The 21024-nt window shown below is 46.6% G+C and overlaps 2 protein-coding genes across 7 annotated transcripts in view; one reads left to right on the forward strand and one right to left on the reverse strand.

Moving 5' to 3' along the window:
- The window catches only part of C1H1orf74 (chromosome 1 C1orf74 homolog), a 108601-nt gene that overhangs the window by 78477 nt on the left and 9100 nt on the right, over positions 1–21024 (reverse strand). The gene's annotated exons all lie outside the window — the stretch shown is intronic.
- LOC105484902 (TRAF3 interacting protein 3) overlaps positions 1–21024 on the forward strand; it is a 26820-nt gene continuing 5796 nt past the window's right edge. For 2 of the 6 annotated variants that reach the window (XR_989294.3, XR_011613644.1), the window contains exons 1-10: positions 1–263; positions 4545–4947; positions 7089–7236; positions 7387–7444; positions 7654–7678; positions 7949–7978; positions 8078–8173; positions 17494–17565; positions 19888–20028; positions 20138–20275. Coding sequence is in view for 4 of the 6 variants with exons in the window: in XM_011746996.3 (XP_011745298.1) it covers positions 4603–4947; positions 7089–7236; positions 7387–7444; positions 7654–7678; positions 7949–7978; positions 8078–8173; positions 17494–17565; positions 19888–20028; positions 20138–20275 (1053 nt within the window). In the remaining 2 variants the exon portion in view is untranslated. Of the gene's footprint in view, positions 264–4544; positions 4948–7088; positions 7237–7386; positions 7445–7653; positions 7679–7948; positions 7979–8077; positions 8174–12986; positions 13158–17493; positions 17566–19887; positions 20029–20137; positions 20276–21024 lie in introns of those variants that run through there. The other 4 variants (XM_011746996.3, XM_011746994.3, XM_011746995.3 and 1 more) reach the window with 4 other exon arrangements.

A 21024-nucleotide genomic window follows, 5' to 3' on the forward strand; every position in this document is an offset into this window, starting at 1 on the left:
CACTCAGATGATGCCAGAGAGCAAGAGAGAGGAACCGGGGTTTGCAAACCTTGTGGCTTTGTCTGTTTCCTGTTTCAGCAAGGCTGCTGTGCAAAAAGAAAGACAGTACCAAGAAGGGACGTGTTAATGGGGCCCAGACCTATGGATTGAAAGCGTGTGCTTTACCCATCTGCTGTCTTGCTCCATCTGAGACCAGAGCCAAGATCTGCCCAGGAGCTGGAATGCTTTCCTGAGTGGCTTGAGTCGGAGCCTGGGACTCGGAGGTAACTGAGAAGGAGGATGCTTTTGTGTCCTGGTTTGGGAACTCCAACTTTGGGGTGGGGCAGAAGATGCTCTACCATCCCAGCTCTCCTGGGTGAAGAAAGAGCAGGTGGCATAGTTTAAGGGTGTTGGGGGTTTGGGTAACCAAGAAAGTATCCTGTGTTGGTTTCCCGTGGTGCTAGCCTTGGCACAGGGTACAGCTTGCACCACTCCTCTGTTCCAGTAGATTAGATTAGATTACATTAGATTAGGAGTAAGTCAAATGACTTAGTTCAGGCTACCCAGTGATATGGGCATGAATTAAATGACCTTTTATAGTTTTCTTCAAAGCGGGGATCCCTGAACACAAGACTGCCTTCCCGGCAGCTCAAGCGTAGGCCCCTCTCCCCTCAGTTCCCACTGAGAGCTCTGGGCCAGGAAGGCCAACCCATGCAGGAAGCCATTCATTGCGTCTGTTGCACACACGGCCAGGAAGTAAAAGCGAGACTCGGAAAGGCATGTCAAGCCACAGTCAGGTGAGGAGCCATGCCCTGTTCTCTCTCTGCAGCCTGAGAGACCAGACTGAGCCTTCCAAGCCAGTAACCCTTCCTCCAAGCTCTAAGTGAGCCCAGTCATGCTGCCAGGGGGGAATGTCAGAGATGCCAGAAAGCCTGGGCAGTGACCCAGTGATCTTTCTTTGAACTCTACAGGGACCAGTTCCCTTTTCTTTAGCAGCCTATCCCTGTCAGCCATCCTGCATACCTTCTTGTTTTTAAGCAAGTCAGTAGGGTCCAGATATCCCAGAAACCGGGGTAGGGTTCTATGCAGCATGCTGCACCACATCCTAGCAGTTGTGGTAGCCAAGGCATCTGGGAACACTCCCGTCTCTAAGAAGCCATTTCCACTGCAGCTCCTTTCTTGGGTAAGAAGACTCAATGTCTGCCCCGAGGAAGCAGTGAGCAGAGCAGCTGTGTGTTTCAGTGGATGAAGGTGGGTGGCCTAGGTGGAAAGCCCAGAGAGACCTCATCTCAGGCCCTGTGTTCTCCCCCATAGCCCTTTCCTCTTCATGGCAAGAAGGTAGGAGGATTCTCAATGTTCTGCCTCCACTACAAAACCTGGCGGGAAGCTGGAGCCAAACAGGGAGGGAACCTCACAACTTATGTGTGACACAGGCAGACCCCATCTCTTCCTTACCTTTCTGCTTGGTGTAATTGGGATGGTGATTATGTCCAGATCACAGAGAAGCCCTTTCTCCTTATAGCCCAAACCCGGGGTCAGAAGAAACAGAGAAGTAAATGTGACTCCAACCTTGGTCCAGCATCCCCTCAATCTGATAAACAATATACTCTGTCAAAGAGAGAGGGTTGAGAGGATGAGAGAAGGCATTCTTGGTCTTAAGAGTGCTCGTTTAGCTTGGAGCCTTTGTCTTACAGCACCAAGTCTTCAATATCCAACATCAGCATAACAAGGATAATATTTGGTTTTTGCCATTACTTTTAATGGCAAAAATGTCATTTAATCCTTATAACCTACAAGGCAGGTTCTAGCCCTATTTTATTTTATTTATTTTATTTTATTTTATTTTATTTTATTTTTGAGATGGAGTCTTGCTTGTCGCCCAGGCCGGAGTGCTGCAGTGCAATGGCACGATCTCGGCTCACTGCAAGCTCCGCCTCCCGGGTTCACGCCATTCTCCTGCCTCAGCCTCCCGAGTAGCTGGGACTACAGGAGGCCGCCACTATGCCTGGCTAATTTTTTGTATTTTTTAGTATAGACCGGGTTTCACTGTGTTAGCCAGGATGGTCTCGATCTCCTGACCTCATGATCCACCCGCCTCAGCCTCACAGAGTGCTGGGATTGCAGGCGTGAGCCACCGCGCCCAGCCAATCTAGCCCCATTTTATAAATGAAGAGACTGGGGCTTAGAGATGTTTAATAGCTTACCTAAAACCACACACAGGTAGTAGGTGACAGAGCCAGGATATGAGTCCACACAGTGTGACTCCAAGAGCCAGGGTTCTCCACTGCAATCCATGGCAGAATAGCCAGGGGCTGTGACTCAGGGATGCTGTGAGTGTAGGTTCCAGAGATGGAGTTCACATGCACATAATCCTGGGTCTCCTCCATTCAGTCATTTATAACAACAGACATGGGTCTGTCAGACCCTTTTTTTTTTTTTTTTTTTTTTTTGAGACGGAGTCTTGCTCTGTCACACAGGCTGGAGTGCAGTGGCCGGATCTCAGCTCACTGCAAGCTCCTCCTCTCGGGTTCACGCCATTCTCCTGCCTCAGCCTCCCGAGTAGCTGGGACTACAGGCACCCGCCACTTCGCCCGGCTAGTTTTTTTTTTGTATTTTTTAGTAGACATGGGGTTTCACCGTGTTAGCCAGGATGGTCTCGATCTCCTGACCTCGTGATCCACCCGTCTCGGCCTCCCAAAGTGCTGGGATTACAGGCTTGAGCCACCGCGCCTGGCCCAGACCCTTTTTTTTAAGTCTCTAAATAAAGAAAGTGGCAGGGAGAAAGTCAAGGGACCATCCCCTATGCCCACTCCCACCCTTATCCAAGAAGGAGTAAGTAGAAACACCTAAAGAAAGAAGAGAGCCATTCAGAATGGGTATGTAGAGGACAAACATTAACAACCTCACATTTCTGTTTGGAATCAATGCTGCCTGACACCAGAGTATGCTCCTCCAACCCTCAAGAGTCAGGCATTTGAGTGTTCAGGGCTTGACCACCCAAAACTCCTCTCAGGGAAGAAGACTGTACCACCCATGACCCTGGGGAATGAGTGGTAGGATCAGAGAGAAAACAAGAATCCTGCAGAGAATTCCAGACTGAGCCAGGATAGCGAAGTCCCAGTAAAGGGGCAGAGACTCTGCTACCTGTTGAGTCTGTTTGGCCTATAAATAAACCCCGAGGGGTTACAGCTAGCAAACGCCTGCTGGTTGGTGAAGCTGAGATACCCTCCTCCCAGGGTGGTGGGTAATGAGGTCGTGGGAGGAAGAGAAGCAGCAGCAGCTGTGAGGGGGAGTCCCTCTTCCTTCATCAGTCCCTGGTCTGACTCCAGTGATCAGAGGAGGCAGGACACAGAATTTCCAACGCTCAGGATCCAGCTAATCCAAGTCCAGCCCAACTCAGCAAAGTGACCAGAGGGTTCTAGTAGGATAAACTGCAGAAGGTAGGTGGGGAAGAGTAGGAAAGAGAAAGGCACAGAGAAGGAAAAGGGGATTTGGGTCTGAATGCTATGTGAATACCAGGTAAAGCCATGCAGAGGGACATCCTGTGGCCCCTACACCAAGCCTGGCTCCCTGGAAACTTCTGATTACTATTTTTGTTTTGTTTCTTTTCTGTTTGCAGCAGCCTTATTAAGGTCTAATTCATGTGCTTGTGGGTTTGGATGGCACAATCTGTGTCTTGGCAAAGGAAAGCAGACTTGGCACCAGAATTAGCCCTGACAAGAAGGTGATCCTAAAGAAATGGAACCCTCATCTCCAAGAGTATTGGAGCCAGATGCTCTGAAATGGGTTTAGGCCAGCACTAGGCATGTGGCAGATGCTCAGTCAATACTGATTGAACTTGATCTGCACCTGAGAGACATGGCCGAGTCCTGAGCTTGGAGTGGGGGGCCCATGGACCATTGTCAGCACAGCAGGTTGGAGGAATTAGGGTAGGGTTTCCTCCTAAACCATGCCAGGTCCAGACTCATAAGTTAGTTGCTAAAAGTCAAGAAGAGAGCAGCGGGTGCTGGTCACAGGACTGGTCACCACCTGAGTGGGGTGTGGTTAGCCCTCCAGATCTTGAGAAGTGTCACTCAACTATGTTAGTAACAGCTTGGACCAAGACAGCAGTAAAGATACTGACTTTCTTTTTCAACTGGGGGATAAGAGGGCAGAGGGGCTCACTAGGCTGTTTCTCTAGAAGTCTGGAAAATGAACACACACCTGCCATCCAAGAGGCTATAAGCTCATTATTATTTTAATCAATTATTTATCATGTTCCCCTGACTTAGAGGCATGGTAAGATGTTCAGTCAAGGAGTAAGTGGCAGCCATAGAGACCGTTTTACTTTACAAAGGGGAAACATCAGCTAGAGAAGAGCAGGAAATCGCTGTTACAAGGTTGTATTAATTCATTAGAGACTGAGCCCAAGAGTCCTGACTCCCAGTTTGATACCACCATGTCCTCAGTTTTCAACCCACATGGATAGAACTCTGTGCTATTTCTGCCCCCTGGTCTAGGGAGATAGTCATTTTTCTGCCCATCTTCTGACCCCTCCCCTTCTCCTCCCTCTTGGCATTTGGCAGATCCAGGCATCTATTCCAGGAACGGGAAGCCAAGTGCAACAGGTGCTTGGAGGTCATCATGATCAGCCCAGACCCTAGGCCCTCCCCTGGCTTGGCCCGGTGGGCTGAGAGCTATGAGGCCAAGTGTGAGCGCAGGCAAGAGACCCGTGAAAGCCGCCGCTGCCGTCCCAATGTGACCACTTGCCGCCAGGTGGGGAAGACGCTGAGGATCCAGCAGAGAGAGCAGCTCCAGAGAGCTCGACTGCAGCAGTTCTTCAGGAGGAGGAACCTGGAGCTAGAGGAGAAAGGCAAGGCGCACCGTCCCCAGGCCAGGGAGCAAGGGCCCTCCAGGCGGCCAGGCCAGGTGACTGTCCTCAAGGAACCTTTGTCTTGTGCCAGCAGGATCTCTTCTCCCAGAGAGCAGGTGGGCCATGTCAAGGGACATACTGCTCTGTGCTCCGGGACCCTCTCTGGACAAGGAGGGTGGGTGGGCTCAAGGTCGCTAAAAGTGATCTAAATTAAGTCCTTCCTCAGTCATATAGTAAAGTTGCTAAGAGCTTCTTATAGTAAAGTTGCCAACAGCTACTTATTCAGAGATTTTTGCTGTTGTGTTTTTGTTTGTTTAGCTCTTTTTGTTCTGCACTTGACTTGTAAGAGAGAAAAAAATAATTTTTAAAAACAATTCCAGGCTGGGCATGTTGGCTCATACCTGTAATCCCAGCACTTTGGAAGGCCAAGACAAGAGGATCACTTGAGGCCAGGAGTTCGAGACCAGTTTTTTGATAGAGACAAGTCCCTGTCTCTATCAAAAACTTTACAAACTAGCCAGGCATGGTGGTGCACACCTGTAGTCCTAACTAATCAGGAGGCAAAGATGGGAGGATTACTTGAACACAGGAGTTTAAAGCGGCAATAAGCTATGATCACACCATTGTACTCCAGCCTGGGCAACAAAGGGAGACCCTATCTCTAAAAAACTTAAAATAAAACAAATAAAAATAATTCCAAAGCTAACACCTATATCAGTTCAAACTTAGGCAATATACACATATCTTCTACAGCTATCTTATAGCATTCATTCATCCATCAGTCACCAAATATTTACTGAAAGTTTATTATATGCCAAGTACACAGGCCAATCCTTTTGACACACACACAGACATATCTGTCCTCTCTTCTTCTGCAAGGCTGTTGTGCCCACTCTTCTCTCTTTCTCTGGTGTTATTCCAATTCTATTAAATCACTCGGCTACAGCCTCATCTGGTCCAGGAAGCCTTCCCTGGCTTCTCCAGGCCACCCCTGCTGTCTACGGGCCTTGTGAGGTTAAAATCTTCCAAGATTGTGTAACCCTTAGAGGGCCCATTAGTCTGGCCTGGAAAGGAACAGTGTTGGCAAAAACCAGGGTATGCTGAGATGACGTTGGCCAGCAAACCATCTGTGTCTTCCTACTGAGGTTGTGAGCATGTTGACAGCAGGGATGTGTCCACTATGTTCCGTGGAAATGCTTGGCATTGTGTCCTACCCAGAGTGGGTACTCCATTACGGCTTCTTAACTAGTGGATCTGTTATGCTCAATAGGAGATACTGTTCAGAGCAATGATCCCAGAGCCCAGTTGCAAAAGAAAACAAACTGTTTACTAAAGCAAAAAACCTCCCCACAACTCCCCACTTTACCTAGTCTTCACACAAAACCTCAATGATTTTCTAGCTGTTACTAAGAGAAAGGAAGTTTTCCTTCGAATATGGAAGGAATCTTATAGATTATCTATTCCAAACTCCTCACTACACAGACAGAAGACTGAGACCTAGAAAAGATGGGATCTGAACCCAGATCCCCTTAGTGGCCACTCAGACCAGTTCTCTTTCCATATCACCATGCTGGCTATCTAAGTGGCCAAAACCAAACAAGGTAGAGAGAGAGAGGGGGAAAAAACAACAACAACAACTAGAGATTCTAGAGAGAAAAACTGGAGAAAAGTACAGCTCCACATTTGCCTGGCCTGAGGAGGACCATGCCTGCCAGTCAGGACAAGGATGTCAGGAGCAGGAGAAGCCCGTGTGGCTCTGAAAGCTTGAGTGGGCTACTTTGATTTTGTGGACCTGAAACATTGTCCTTGTCCTGTAATGAATTACCACAGACTGGGTGGCTTAAATAACAGAAATTTATTTATTACAATTCTGGAGTCTGGAGGTCTAAGACCACGGATCCTACAGATCTGGTGTCTGATGAGAGCACTCTTCCCACTGTGCAGATGGTTTTCTTCTCATTGTGTCCTCACAAGGCAGAGACCAGAGACAGAAAGCAAGCTCTCATGTCTCTTCTTATAACAGCACGAATCCCACTCATGAGGGCTCCCTTCTCTGACTTAATTATTTCTCAAAGACTCCACTTCCCAATACTATCACATTGGGAGTTAGGATTTCAACACACAAATTTGGGTGGGGGGACAATAAACATTCAGTCCGTAACAGACATGATGGTTGGTTCTTCCTTCTGAAATCATCAAGAGAATCTTTCAAGAGGCTCCAGGCAGTGGTTTTCAGCATTCCCCACTTGCCTTCCAGGTGGCAGGCACCAGCTCTGAGGTCCTTCCAGCCCAGCATCCTCCTCCCTCAGGCATCTGCAGGGATCTGACTGACCACCTCTCCTCACAGGCTGGGGGCCTTCCTCCACAGGACCCTCCCATCAAGAAGCCACCCAAACACCACCGTGGTAAGAGCAGAGCCTCCCTCACTCCACAGGGCCTGCAGAGAATCCTGAGACAGCTGTCCCAGCTCACTGGCAATGGAGAGTCCCTGCCCCTTCCCACTTCCCTCATTTCCTTCCCATAAGTTCTAAATCAACTTATCCTCTATCTCTCAGGTACTCAGACAAAGGCAGAAGGACCAACAATTAAGAATGATGCCAGTCAGCAAACCAAGTGAGTTCCTGACCCTAACCCTCTCACATCCCATTCATTCCTCTCTAGAGAGAACACAATGAATTTTCATGTCCACCTTAATTAAGAAAGAGGAAGCCCTTCCCCACCCTACTGGCTCTTCAGAAGGGATTTCAGAAGGAATCAACCCACTGCCTCCTGACTTGATTCTTTGGTCCATTATCATTATTTTTAATTTCTTCTCTTTCCAGTTACGGAGTTGCAGTTCTGGATAAGGTAAGCACATATTCACTTTGAAGGGGTCGAATCAGAAAGTATTAAGCTCTGACATTCTGGAATTCCATGATAAACTTGGCTGGGATGGAGGGGCATCTTCTTCCTGGATGGCAAGGAGGTACTGAGCATAGACATGGGGACTAAATGGACCCTGTCAGAGCCAAAGCAGAAGAGGTTTCCTCTACACAAGCCAACCCAGGTGTAGGTTTTATGTCACAGGGTTTCAGGGGACTTAGAGACATTTTCAATACCCTTGTTCTTTCTCTCCAGGAAATCATCCAGCTTTCTGATTACCTCAAAGTAAGTGGCATGTGACCTCTCCCCTCAGTTCCTCCACCCACCTATCCCCGATCCTCCAGGCTAATCTTACCCTCTTGCACTTTGTTCCCGCACCCCCAGGAGGCCCTACAAAGAGAGCTGGTCCTAAAACAGAAAATGGTGATTCTCCAAGACCTACTGTCCACTCTGATTCAGGCCTCTGACAGCTCTTGGAAGGTAAGGGAATGAAATTTTTTTTGAACAAAACTCATGGGCTTCTATGTGTTCCCATCTCATTTTTCTTTCCACATCATCACAGTAAGAGAAAGGGTTTTGTCACTACTGAAAAGTGAGCTGGGAAGAGGCAGAAGATGAGGGTGATGGTGCTCAGACCTAGAAGTCAAACAGGTCACAATAAATATATGGGTCATCACCTGAGGGTCATGGTGCTACATATCCAAGGAAGACCCAGAACCAAAAGTGGCAAGAATTCCCATTTTTTAATTTGTTGGAAGGAATGAAGGAAGACCCCAACATAGTTTATATTACTGAATATGGTAAATGCCAAATATTTTTGTATGGGATTCACACCGATATTTATCCAAACTAGCATGCCATGTACACACTCAGTCCAAATGAAAATATCAGAGTGGGAAGGGACCTTAGAGACAGTCTGGTCTATTACTCTTATTTTGCCCAGGAGGACACTGAGTTTCATAGGGGTCAAGTAACTTGCCAAAAGTCACACAGCTAGTTAGTGGCAGATCTGGAGCTAAAATTCAGGCCTTTGATTTCGGTCCATTCAATGTACAATATTCATAGGTTATGTCCTCTACGGAACACTGGACTAGCACTAGAAATAATGAGATTATTTAGATAGGGTTCTTGCTTTGAGAAGGCTCATGGTTTTGTAAGAAAGACTCATGACTAAACAATACAAAAACATGAAAAATAAAAGAAATGTTTTCAAGATATAGGAAAATACAAGAAGGAATGAGTGACTCCAGAGAAGAAAAGAGCCAGGGGAATGTTTATATAAGCATTTGCCAGGAAAATATAGAAGCAGAAATAGTATTCTAGTTGGGGTACAGGCAAAGATCTAAAGGCAAGGCCGGGCATGGTGGCTCACACCTGTAATCCCAGCACTTTGGGAGGCCGAGGTGGGTGGATCACCTGAGGTCAGGAATTCAAGACCAGCCTGGTCAACAGGGCGAAAACCCGTCTCTACTAAAAATACAAAAGTATTAGCTGGGTGTGGTTGCACATGCCTGTAATCCCAGCTACTTAGGAGGCTGAGGCAGGAGAATCGCTTGAACCAAGAAGGCGGAGTTTGCAGTGAGCTGAGATCACCTCATTGCACTCCAGCCTGGGCAAAAGAGCAACAATCCATCTCAAAAAAAAAAAAAAAAAAAAAATTAAAGGCATGACACAGTCTAATAAAATGGTTCTCCAATTTTTTTATTTCAGGATTCCTTTATACTTTTTCAATTATTGAAAATATATAAGAAATGTTTATATTTACCATATTAGAAATTAAAACAGTTGGCCAGGCGCAGTGCCTCACACCTGTAAGTCCCAGCACTTTGGAAGGCCAATGCAGGAAGATCACCTGAGGTCAGGAGTTAGAGACCAGCCCAGCCAACATGGCAAAACCCTGTCTCTACTAAAAATACAAAAATTAGCCAGGCGTGGTGGTGCACACCTGTAATCTCAGCTACTCCGGAGGCTGGGCCACGAGAATCACTTGAGCCCAAGAGATGGAGGTTGCAGTGAGCCAAGATCGTGACACTGCACTCCAGCCTGAGTGACAAGGCAAGACTCCCTCTCACAAAAAAAAAAAAAAAAAGAAAGAAAAGAAAAAGAAAAAGAAAGAAGAAAGAAGAAATTAAGACAGAAATTGAGAAAGAATTATTAATTTTAAAATGATAGTAAAATATTTCATGCTAATCTAAATTACATGTTTTAAGAAAAACAGTCTGGGCACAATGGCTCACACCTGTAATCCCAGCACTTTGGGAGGCCAAGGCAGGCAGATCACTTGAGCTCAAGAGTTCAAGACCAGCCTGGGCAACATGGCAAAACCTTGTCTCTACTAAAAATACAAAAAATTAGCCAGGTGCATTTGCATGCACCTATAGTCTCAGCAACTCGGGAGGCTGAGGCAGGAGAATCTCTTGAGCCCCAGGGGCAGAGGTTGCAGTGAGCCAAGATTGCACCACTGCATTCCAGCCTGGGCAACAGGAGTGAAACTCTATCTCAAAAAAGAAAAAGAACCATTTTCAAAAACAAAATTAGTGACAGGAGTGTCATTGCTTTACCCTTTTGCAAATATTTTTAATGTCTGGCTGAAAAAAAGACAACTAGATTCTCCTATTTACTTCTGTATTCATTCTATTGGTTTAAACATAAAGAAAAATTCAGTCTTACACAAATACGTCATTAGAAAAAGTAAGACTTTGCTCATCCCTTAAAAGGGTCTTGGGGATTCCCAAGGTTCCTCAGAATCCCCATGTTGAAACCTGTAAATTAGTATATATTATAAATTCATGTATTAGTATGAGCTACAAGCAGCTTGACACCACCAAAGCATAAAGCACCAGGTGGAAAGAGATGGAGCACACAACCTCACCGGCCTGTGTGACATCTCACCCTACCTCAAAGATGGCTTGAGCAGAGAAAGAAAGATGATGGGAGAGTATGGAACAAAACTGAGAAGTTGCAGCGATGTAAAAAAAGACTTCCTAAGCTCAGCTCTGCTCCTCATGTCAGACATTGTACCTGGATTTTTCAAACCACGGTCAGGGCTCCTGACTGTTAGGTCATTTTCATGGAGAGTAGGAACTTCTGGCAGACAGCTGTGCATGTGAGGTGGTTTCTGGTCCTGAACTAAATTGAGATCATCTTGCTCATTTGTTTGACAGTCATTTGATAAGTTCCAACTCTGTGCTGGGTCTTGTGCTACAGGGACAAAAAGCATTATGGTCCTAACTCTTGAGGAGCTCACAGTCCAGCCATGAAGACAGAGACATGTAATAAATAACACCAAAACAGTATAATAAGGCTATAGCAGCAGTGCATACAGCATGATGCAGGGAAAAGAGAAAGAAGGCAGCAATTATTCTGCCTGAGGTGGAATAGGGAAGGCTTTAAAGGAAGGAAACCTAGCCAGGCACGGCAGCTCATGCCTATAATCCCAGCACTTTGGGAGGCCAAGGTGGAGAGACCACTTGAGGCCAGGAGTTCAAGACCAGCCTGGCCAACATGGTGAAAACCCGTCTCTACTAAAAATACAAAAATTAGCTGAGCGTGATGGTACATGCCTGAAGTCCCAGCTACTCGGGAGGCTGAGACACAAGAATCGCTTGAACCCAGGAGCTAGAGGTTGCAGTGAGCTGAGATTGTGCCACTGCACTCCAGCCTGTGTGACAGAGCAAGATTCTGTCTCAAAAAATAAAAATAAAGGAAAGAAACCATTTTAGCTGAATCTTGAAAGATGAGTAGGAGCTCACCAGTAGAGAAGCAAGAGTGATGATGAGGAAAAAAAGCAGAAAGTAGAAGAGTGTTTAAGGTAAAGGAATTGGAATGATTACAGGCCTATGTATGGCAAAGAATTGGGTATGGAAAGTATGGCTGAAAAGAAGGTATGTCAAAGTAGTGCCAAAGAAAGGATCTCGGACAGGTCTTTAGAATTATAGGTCTTAAACGTTTTCTGTTGAACAAGGTATTTCAAACTTGAATAATGCATGGACCCATTTTTAAAGGAAACCCATATATGTAAATATATAAAATCACAGATCCATTAGAATGCATGCTACCCAGCTTGAGAAACACTGCTGTAGGTAATAAGCTGAGTAGGAACGGAACTATGCCTTATTGAGGTTTAGAGTTCTACACTTAGCAATGTCTGGCTCATCCTTAGAAAGTATGCAATTACTATCTGAGGAAATGACTTGTGAATGATCAGATCTGTGTCTTAAAAGGTTCTCTAACTTCCAACTGGATGCAGTGTCTCACACTTGTAATCCCAACACTTTGGGGAGCCAAGGCAGAAGGATCACTTGAGTGATCAAGACCAGCCTGGGCAACATAGTGAGACCTCATCTCTACTTTAAAAAAAAAAAAAAAAAAATTAGCCGCGCACGGTAGTACACATCTATAGTCCCAGCTACTTGGGAGGCTGAGGCAGGAGGATCGCTTGAGCCCAGGAGGTCCAGGCTGCACCACTGTACTCCTGCATGCGGTAACAGAGCAAGATCCTGTCTCAAAATAAAAGGGGCAGGGAGGTTTCAAGGATTCTCTAACTTCTAGCAATAAGAACCCTGGCTCCAAGCTGGGACTGGGGGAGTTGAGAGTCTTGTAATATCCCAGGTAAGACACAACCAGAGCTTGAATCAAAGCAAGTTTTATGGGAATGAGGGGGGATATATTAACAGACATTTCTGGGTTTGTCTCCAAGGAGGAGTTTCACCCCATGCACCAGCCCAAGAGCAGAAGTTTCCTTGGTTGTGGTTTTCTCCCTCCCTTCTTCTCACCCCTCCCAATCCTCACCCTTCTCTTCTTCATCCCTCCTCCCCACCAACCCCCTAGCTTCCAGTTTTAAAGAAAAACAGTCTCAGACTTTTTCAGTTAACAGCTATTGTTTCCCTTAAAATAAGGCAATTCAACTCTCTATCTCTTCCATGAAAGCCTCAACTTTAATAAAAGTATAGCCCCAAACTGTGGTATCTGGGGAAAATAATGGGAAGAAAGTGGCCAGAACTGGTTCAGACCTTTATTTTTGCCATTTGACCTTCATAAATTTGAATTTACAACTTCACATGCTGAGAACTCACCACAAACTCCCTATTAGAACCCCAAGGATCAGCTCCCTCCACTGTGTCTCTGGGCCTTTTGGATACCATAGGCCCTGGGGCCCTGAACAGGGTCCAACCTTCAGGGCAGAAACAGCTCTACTAGCAGAGAAAGCAAGCTTTCAATATTGTGCAATACAAAAACGAGAGCAGGGCAGACTTGGGTTTGAAGATTTGCATCGTGGAATTAAGATCTTGAGATGACAGCGCAGCGGGGATTGGTTGCAAGCCCTAAGCAACCTCTGCTAGAGCAGAGAGATGAGCTGTGGGCTGGTGCTTCCGTGGTGAGGTGGTGGTGTCTCTGGAGAGCAGATCAGAGGCAGGGGAAAACCACGCAGAAGCAGGAGCTGAAGACCTCGGATCGGCACCAGGTGTGTATGGCCTCCGCCTTGCTCCTCTCTTCACTGGGGGTTATATGCCCTCTGAGCCCTGGGGTCCCGGGGTCTAACTGCCTAGAACGTCAGCAGTAGGCCTGTAAAAAGTGCTTCTTCCCACATACTGTAACACTGGGCTTCAGTGTGGGGAGTCCTGGGGCTCAGACCAGCAAACTACATGCCCCATTTGCAACAACTTGGCTGCGACTTTTGTGACGTCTTGGGGAGTCCAGAAAAGCAGAGCTATGGAAAGAGGTTTCGTTCAAGCTCCAGACTTGGGTGGCCCTTCATCCCCACTGAAGGGGCTATCGTAAATTGTCTTCCGTTGCAACACGAATGGAAAAGTAATCTGGGGTTGGGCCAATACAAAAACAGTTGAAAGAGGTAAAATATTGGATTAAAGCCATACTATGGAATGGGGAGAGAGGAAATACCCCAAAAGGGTAGGAGACTGGGAAAAATTTAAGAATATTGCCTTAGGCCTGTTTTCTTCCCAAAATATAGCAAGATAAACCTTAAACTTGGTAGGTTTGACTGCATTCTGCATAGAAAGAGTTTGGGCAAAGGCAAATGTGCGGAGCGGAAGATGTGAACCAGAGGAGGTAGGTGTAGAGCCAGTTGATTTCAGGACCTGTGGATTGACAATGAACAGGTCACAGCAGAATGCAGCATTTTACCAGTTACTTCAAAGCTCAAACAGTAGAAGTCTTTCTCCACGTCTTCCATCGGTCACAAAGCCCTGTGCTTATTGTAGTTGCCAAATCCCTGACTCTCTGCTTTCCCTCACATGAGACGTTAGGAAAAACATTAATAGCAGGAGGCACTTTAAAAAATTATTTTTGGCAACACTTTTTGCTTTTGCAAGCCCCAGCTGAGTAACACAGGAAGCAGAAAGGGTGGGAGCACCCCCTGGCTCCCATGGTTAGAAGAATAAGCCAAACAAGATCAAAACAGGAGCTGCGAGATACCACTTCCTGCCTCCCCCAGGCACCCTGAAACTCACTGAGGGAGGCAGACCTCAAAGCCGAGCCCCCTCCTCTACCCCCAGACCGTTACAGACCGGAAATGTTACAAGAGATGGAAACGTCCAGGCCGTCTGGCTGAGAGGGCCCATGGCGTCTCGGGCCTAAAGAGAGGTGGAATTTCAAGACCTCACAAGTGTCCCACTTGGCCTGGTTGGAAAAAGCCAGAGAAAGGATAGGAAAACTGGTCACTGCCCTTTCTCTGGAAAACTGGCTCTCATTGATGGCTCCCCCGCCCCCTCCCCTACACATACACCCTACACAAAACTCCAGGCTAGAAGAACAAAACCCCTACCTGGGCAAAAGGGGCAAGTCTACAAAGGGAGGGGACAACAAAGTGGCAGGGAAGCTGTAGCTACTCAGCTGAAATACTGAAAAACTGAGAAACAGATATTGGCTCTTCGTGCCGACCTTGCTCCCCTCTCACCCTTGAGATTAGCATCTTTCTCGGAATGTCCAAAATACCATTAGACAGACCCAGCTTATGAATAAATAGAATGTGACTTTCTGGGAAGCTCCCTTACACCCCCTGCCGCCCTTACTCTGCTTTAATATCTCTCCATTTCTTGCTTTCTTAAAGAAGTTCTCATCTTGAGTCTAATATGTACGTGTGCATGTGGAAATGTATGTATGCAGGTGGAGGTGTGTGTGTGGAGATGGAAGTATGTGTGTCCAGGTGGAAGCGTGCGTGTGCATGTGGAGGTGTGCGTGTGCAGGTGAAGGTGTGTGTGTGCAGGGGGAAGTATGTGTGTGTATATGGAGGTGTGTGTGTGCATGTGAAGGTGTGTGTGTCCATATGGAGGTATGCGTGTACATGTGGAGGTGTGTGTGTGCATGTGAAGGTGTGTGTGTGCAGGTGGAGGTGTGTGTGTGCAGGTGGAGGTGTGCGTGTGCATGTGAAGATGTGTGTGTGCAGGTGGAAGTATGTGTGTGTATATGGAGGCGTGTGTGTGCGTGTGAAGGTGTGTGTGTGCAGGTGGAAGTATGTGTGTGTATATGGAGGCGTGTGTGTGCGTGTGAAGGTGTGTGTGTGCAGGTGGAAGTATGTGTGTGTATATGGAGGCGTGTGTGTGCGTGTGAAGGTGTGTGTGTGCAGGTGGAGGTGTGCGTGTGCATGTGGAGCTGTGTGTGTGCATGTGAAGGTGTGTGTGTGCAGGTGGAGGTATATCTGTGCATGTGGAGGTGTGTGTGCATATGGAGGTGTGTGTGCACGTGGAGGTGTGTGTGTGCCCATGTGAAGGTGTATCTGTGCATATGGAGGTGTATCTGTGCATATGGAGGTGTGTGTGTGCATGTGGAGGTGTGTGTGTACATGTGGAGGTGTGTGTGTGCATGTGGAGGTGTGTGTGTGCATGTGGAGGTGTATCTGTGCATGTAGAGGTGTGCATATGCATGTGAAGGTGTGTGTGCATGAGGTGTACCTGTGCATATGGAGGTTTGCGTGTGCAGCTGGAGGTGTGTGTGTGCAGGTGGAAGTGTGTGTGTGCAGGTGGAGGTGTGTGTGTGCAGGTGGAGGTGTATCTGTGCATGTGGAGGTGTGTATGTGCAGGTGGAGGGGTGTGTGTGCGCAGATGGAGGTGTATCTGTGCAGGTGGAGGTGTATCTGTGCAGGTGGAAGTGTGCGTGTGCCGGTGGAAGTGTGCGTGTGCCGGTGGAGGTGTGTGTGTGCCGGTGGAGGTGTGCGTGTGCACGTGGAAGTGTATCTGTGCATGTGGAGGTGTGTGTGTGCATGTGGAGGTGTGTGTGTGCATGTGGAGGTGTACCTGTGCATGTGGAGGTGTGCGTGTGCAGGTGGAGGTGTATGTGGGCAGGTGGAAGCGTGCGTGTGCATGTGGAGGTGTGCGTGTGCAGGTGAAGGTGTATTTGTGCATGTGGAGGTGTGCGTGTGCATGTGGAGGTGTTTGTGTGCATGTGGAGGTGTGTGTGTGTGCAGGTAGAGGTGCATCTGTGCATGTGGATGTGTGCGTGTGCAGGTGGAGGTGTGTGTGCAGGTGGAGGTGTATGTGTGCAGGTGGAAGTGTGCATGTGCATGTGGAGGTGTGCATGTGCAGGTGGAGGTGTGCATGTGCAGGTGCAGGTATGTGTGCAGGTGGAGGTGTGTGTGTGCAGGTGGAGGTGTATCTGTGCATGTGGAGGTGTGTGTGCGCGGGTGGAGGTGTGTGTGTGCATGTGGAAGTGTGTGTGTGTCCAGGTGGAGGTGTATCTGTGCATGTGGAGGTGTGCGTGTGCATGTGGAGGTGTGTGTGTGCATGTGGTGTGTGTGTGCACAGGTGGAAGTGTGCAAGTGCATGTGAAGTGTGTGTGCAGGTGGAGGTGTGTGTGTATATGGAGGTGTGCATGTGCATGTGAAGGTGTGTGTGTGCATATGGAGGTGTGCATGTGTGTGCATATGGAGGTGTGCATGTCCATGTGGAGGTGTATGTGTGCATGTGGAAGTATACGTGTGCATGTGGAGGTGTGTGTAGCAGGGAGGGAAGTGTATTAATCTCCTAGGGCTGCTATGACAAAGTACCACAGTCAGGGGAACTTCAAAAACAGAAACTTATTTTCTCATAGTTCTGGAGGCTAAAAGTCTGAGATCGGGGTGTCAGCAGAGTTCTTTTCTCCTGTGGTCTCTCTCCCTGGCTTACAGATTGCCATCTCTCTCTGTGTCTCCACGTGGCCTTCCCACAGTGCCCTGATCTCCTCTTTTAATAAGGACATCCATCATATTGGATTAGAGCCCAGCCTAATGGCCTCATTTTAACTTAACTACATCTTTAAAGACCCTGTCTCCAAATATGGTCACATTCTGGGGCACTCAGGGCTTAGGACCTCAACATAGGAATGTTGAGGAGATACAAATAAGCTCATAACAGAGGGTAAAGGAGGGAATAAACATTCTTCTGGGAGGGGAGACTGTGTTAGCCTTACTGGCCTACATTTTACAGGGAAAGGTCCATGTACAAGACTGAGAAGAGGTGAGGAGTGCAGAAGTGCCTAGAGAGGGGAGAGAGGTAGTGAGCGAAAGGGTAGCTTAGAAGCTTTCCTTCCAGGGCTCCCCTGCTATGCTACCCTGAGCCATTTGATAAAAATGGAGGTAAAAAGAGGACTTGAGGCCAGTCTGATTCTTTCTTGTCCTAGTCTAGAGAAAGAAGAGAAGATCCTCTTCTATTCAGCATCCTTTGTCGTATTTGCTCCTGCCTGCCTCCTGAAAGAGTTCACTGTTTGAGCATCAACCATGTGCTGGGCAGTAGGATAGGAATATAGAGTCAAACTCTTTGCAGACTAGATTTTGGCCCACACTCATTAACTCATCCCATTTGCTCCAGGGACAACTTAATGAAGACAAACTGAAGGGGAAACTGAGATCCTTAGAAAACCAGCTGTACACCTGTACCCAGGTAAGCATTCTGAAGGATATTTCCATCTCGGGAATCTAGAATTAAATGTGAAGAATGCTTGAACCTCAATCTTACTTTTGAGAAATGCCACCAGATAGAGAATAACACACCCATTCCTACTTACCCAGTTCTGGCTTGGCCATTTTCACTTTAGTCTCTAATTCACTAGATCACTGTCTCCATCCTTCTTCCTCTCCCTTTCTCCCAGTATCCTTCTCTTTGCACCCTGGAGGAATCCCAGCACTAACCACTTTGTCAGCTCCAGGGGAACCTTGAGAATACCTGAAACTGTAGGGAAAGGCCCTTGGTAAAGATTCACAACACCCAGACAGATCTTTACACATCCTAATCTTTGAACAGATGAGTTAGATGTTATAACGAAGTCTTAGAAAATGATTTTCATTCCATGGGCAACTTTTTTTGTTTTTTCTAGCAACCCCTAGAAGAATGTAAAAGCTCTTTTACTTGGCTCTTCTGTAACACCATTTTCCAGCATTAGTAATCTCCTGATTGGCCTAATCTTGGTTTACAAGAGATAGAAAGAAATCAGCTTTCACATTTGAGAAGTGATGGATACCTGACAGGCGGGGAGATGTCAAATAAGAGAATGGGGTGGAACAGGCAGACTTCTCCCATCTGGAGTTAGAGAGAGAAGACAGTTGGCCACATAGATGGCGTCTCACAGGGGAAGAGAGTTTATGGAGTCTATAAGTTTCTTGGTCCACAACTTTCATTTATTCAGTATGACTTGCTTTGACAGGACTAAATAATGCCAACCAAGTTCACAAGAGACCAATATATAATCCAGAATGCCAATCTATTCATTTTCAATAAGGAATAACACATAACCAGTGCCCAGCATGGATGGTCATTGGATGTCCAATAACTGGGACATCCCCTACATATGACCTCAACCAGGTTAATTCCTGAATCTAGTTTTTAATGAAAGTTCCAAAACTATAAGACCCACTCAAATTTAAATCCAAAATTTCAGACAATTCCAAAGCTAAATGGAAATGATTTCATATTGATCCCTAAATTTTTGTCATCTGGTCTACTGCTTACACAGTGGGTAATCCAGAATTGACAGTAAAATCTGCCTGCCTTCTCCGAAATCACAGGACACAAAGATGAAAGAAAGGGAGAAGGCAAGACCCCCAGTAAATTTGCAAAGCTGCACTTGTGTCTCCTTAATCCTGCAGCCAGGAGGAATTTTATAACGCGAATGTATTAATTTTAAACCATTAAGTTCATTAGGCATTGTAGAGAAGCTACAGTGATTTTTTTTTAAAGCAGCAGCAGTATGCTCCCTCCCTGAAGGAGTTTACAATCCAGTAGGAAAAACAGATGAGTCAACAGAGTAGAATAATAGAGGCATGCAGGGTACACTATGTGAACACTATGAACACTAAGAAAAGCTGCCTAATCTATAAGACATTGTGGGATGGGGGCAGTTGGTCAATTTATCAGAACTGATGATACTGGACTGAATCTTGAGTATGAGTAGAAGTTAACCAGTTCTAGGCAGAAGAAGCTATATGGGTAAAGGCAGAAGCCAAAAAAACAGAGTGCTAGGGGATCTGCAAACATCTCAGCTTAGGTGGAAGTAGCATGGGATGAAAGTCTAGGCATGTAAGTGGAGCCATGACAAGGAGTTTGGATGTGATTCTTAGGATGCTGAGAATCCATGGAGAATTTATGCAGGAAGTGGCAAGATCAGATTTGCATTTTAGAAAGAACCTTCTAAATGCGGGACTGAAAAGGGACTGAAGGGAGGCAAGATTTGAAGAAAGGGAAGCTGTTGCATTAATCCACATAACACTACTACTAGAGCCTGAACTAAGGAAGCAGCAGTAGGGATAGAGAGGAGACAGATATGAACTATGAAGGAAACTGTCAAGGTTCAATGACCAACTGATTACTGGAAGGAAATGAGAGAGAAAATGAAGATTGACTCCCTGGCTTAGGGTTTGGAAAAGACTAGATGGATGATGATTCTGGTTACTGAGATAGGAACCCCAAGAAAAAAGAACATGTTTAGAAACATGAGTCCTGTTTAGACATGTTGGATTTCAAGAGCTTGTGGAAGGCCTCAGATATAATGCCCAGCAAGCCTAGGGCACTGTTTATTATGCCCCCCCACTCATCTCTCATTGCCTGAGGGACTCTCCCTGCTAGCTCTACCCTAAAAGAAAAGGCTCACTAGATTACTGGTATCTCTGCCTGGGGGAAGAACCAACTTCTTTTCATTTCTGTATCCCAGTTCAGGATTTGGCACACAGAAGTTCAATGTGTATTTGTTGAATTGCATCAAATTTACAGAAATACTCCCCTTGGGGAATGAAAAAAGTACTACTGGAGATGGAAGACCAGAAAAACAGCTATGAGCAGAAGGCCAAGGAGTCACTGCAGAAAGTGCTGGAGGAGAAAATGAACGCAGAGCAGCAACTACAGAGCACACAGGTATGGGGATGCCACACAGACCTTGGGGTTGGGGACTCCAGGCAGCTTGGGGAACAAGGGAGCCAGCTGCACAGCTCCCTGGAACCCTCTCCTCTCTGACCTCCCTCAGCGATCCCTGGCCCTGGCAGAGCAGAAGTGTGAAGAGTGGAGGAGCCAGTACGAGGCTCTGAAGGAGGACTGGAGGACCCTTGGGTCCCAGCACAGAGAGCTGGAGAGCCAACTCAACGTGCTTCAGTCCAAACTGCAGGTACCAGGCACTGGGGGTGGGGAGGGAAGACAGGGTATGGGGAGGAGGGGTGGTGATGAAGAAGCTGTTCTGGATTAGGGACTCCAAAGGCAGCTGACAGCATCTGGCTTTCAGTTCCTCAGTCACCACCTACTTTGTACCAAATTCACTGTTTTGGCTCTGAAATTTAATTTCGAGTTTAGCAAGGATGTCTGCACTGCTCATGCAAATGAACTAAGCGTCCATTGGAATGACACCATCACCATCCAAATGAAAAGAACTGGCTGGAATATACATCAGCCTACTAATGTCATATCCCAACCCACTCTCCAAACTCCATCCCAAAAAAGCATCCAGTTCAGAATTGCCCACTGTTGGCACAGAAAAAATGTCACTAATTTATTTACAGGTGAGTACTAACTAACACTTTTTGCCAATGTGTTTTTTAAGCAATTACATTTAGCAATTACAATTAGACTCCTGGCATCCTCAAGGGTTCCATCATCTTCAATCTGTCCTAAGACTCGGTTTCCCCATCTGTAAAATGAGAATAGTACTTACATCATAAGGTTGTTCTGAGTATTAAGTAAGATGATCCATGTAAAGTACTTAGCACAATGCCTGGCACATAAAAGCACTCAGTAAATATTAGCTATCATTTTGCATAGATTTATTTACTTGGTTTGGAGTTTTGAGGATCCACCTCAAAAGCTGATCTTTATAATTTTCCTGAAACAGGGCTCAGAACAGCCCACTTGATAAGAGACAGA

The sequence above is a fragment of the Macaca nemestrina genome, chromosome 1, assembly GCF_043159975.1.
Source record: "Macaca nemestrina isolate mMacNem1 chromosome 1, mMacNem.hap1, whole genome shotgun sequence".
Lineage (NCBI taxonomy): Eukaryota > Metazoa > Chordata > Mammalia > Primates > Cercopithecidae > Macaca > Macaca nemestrina.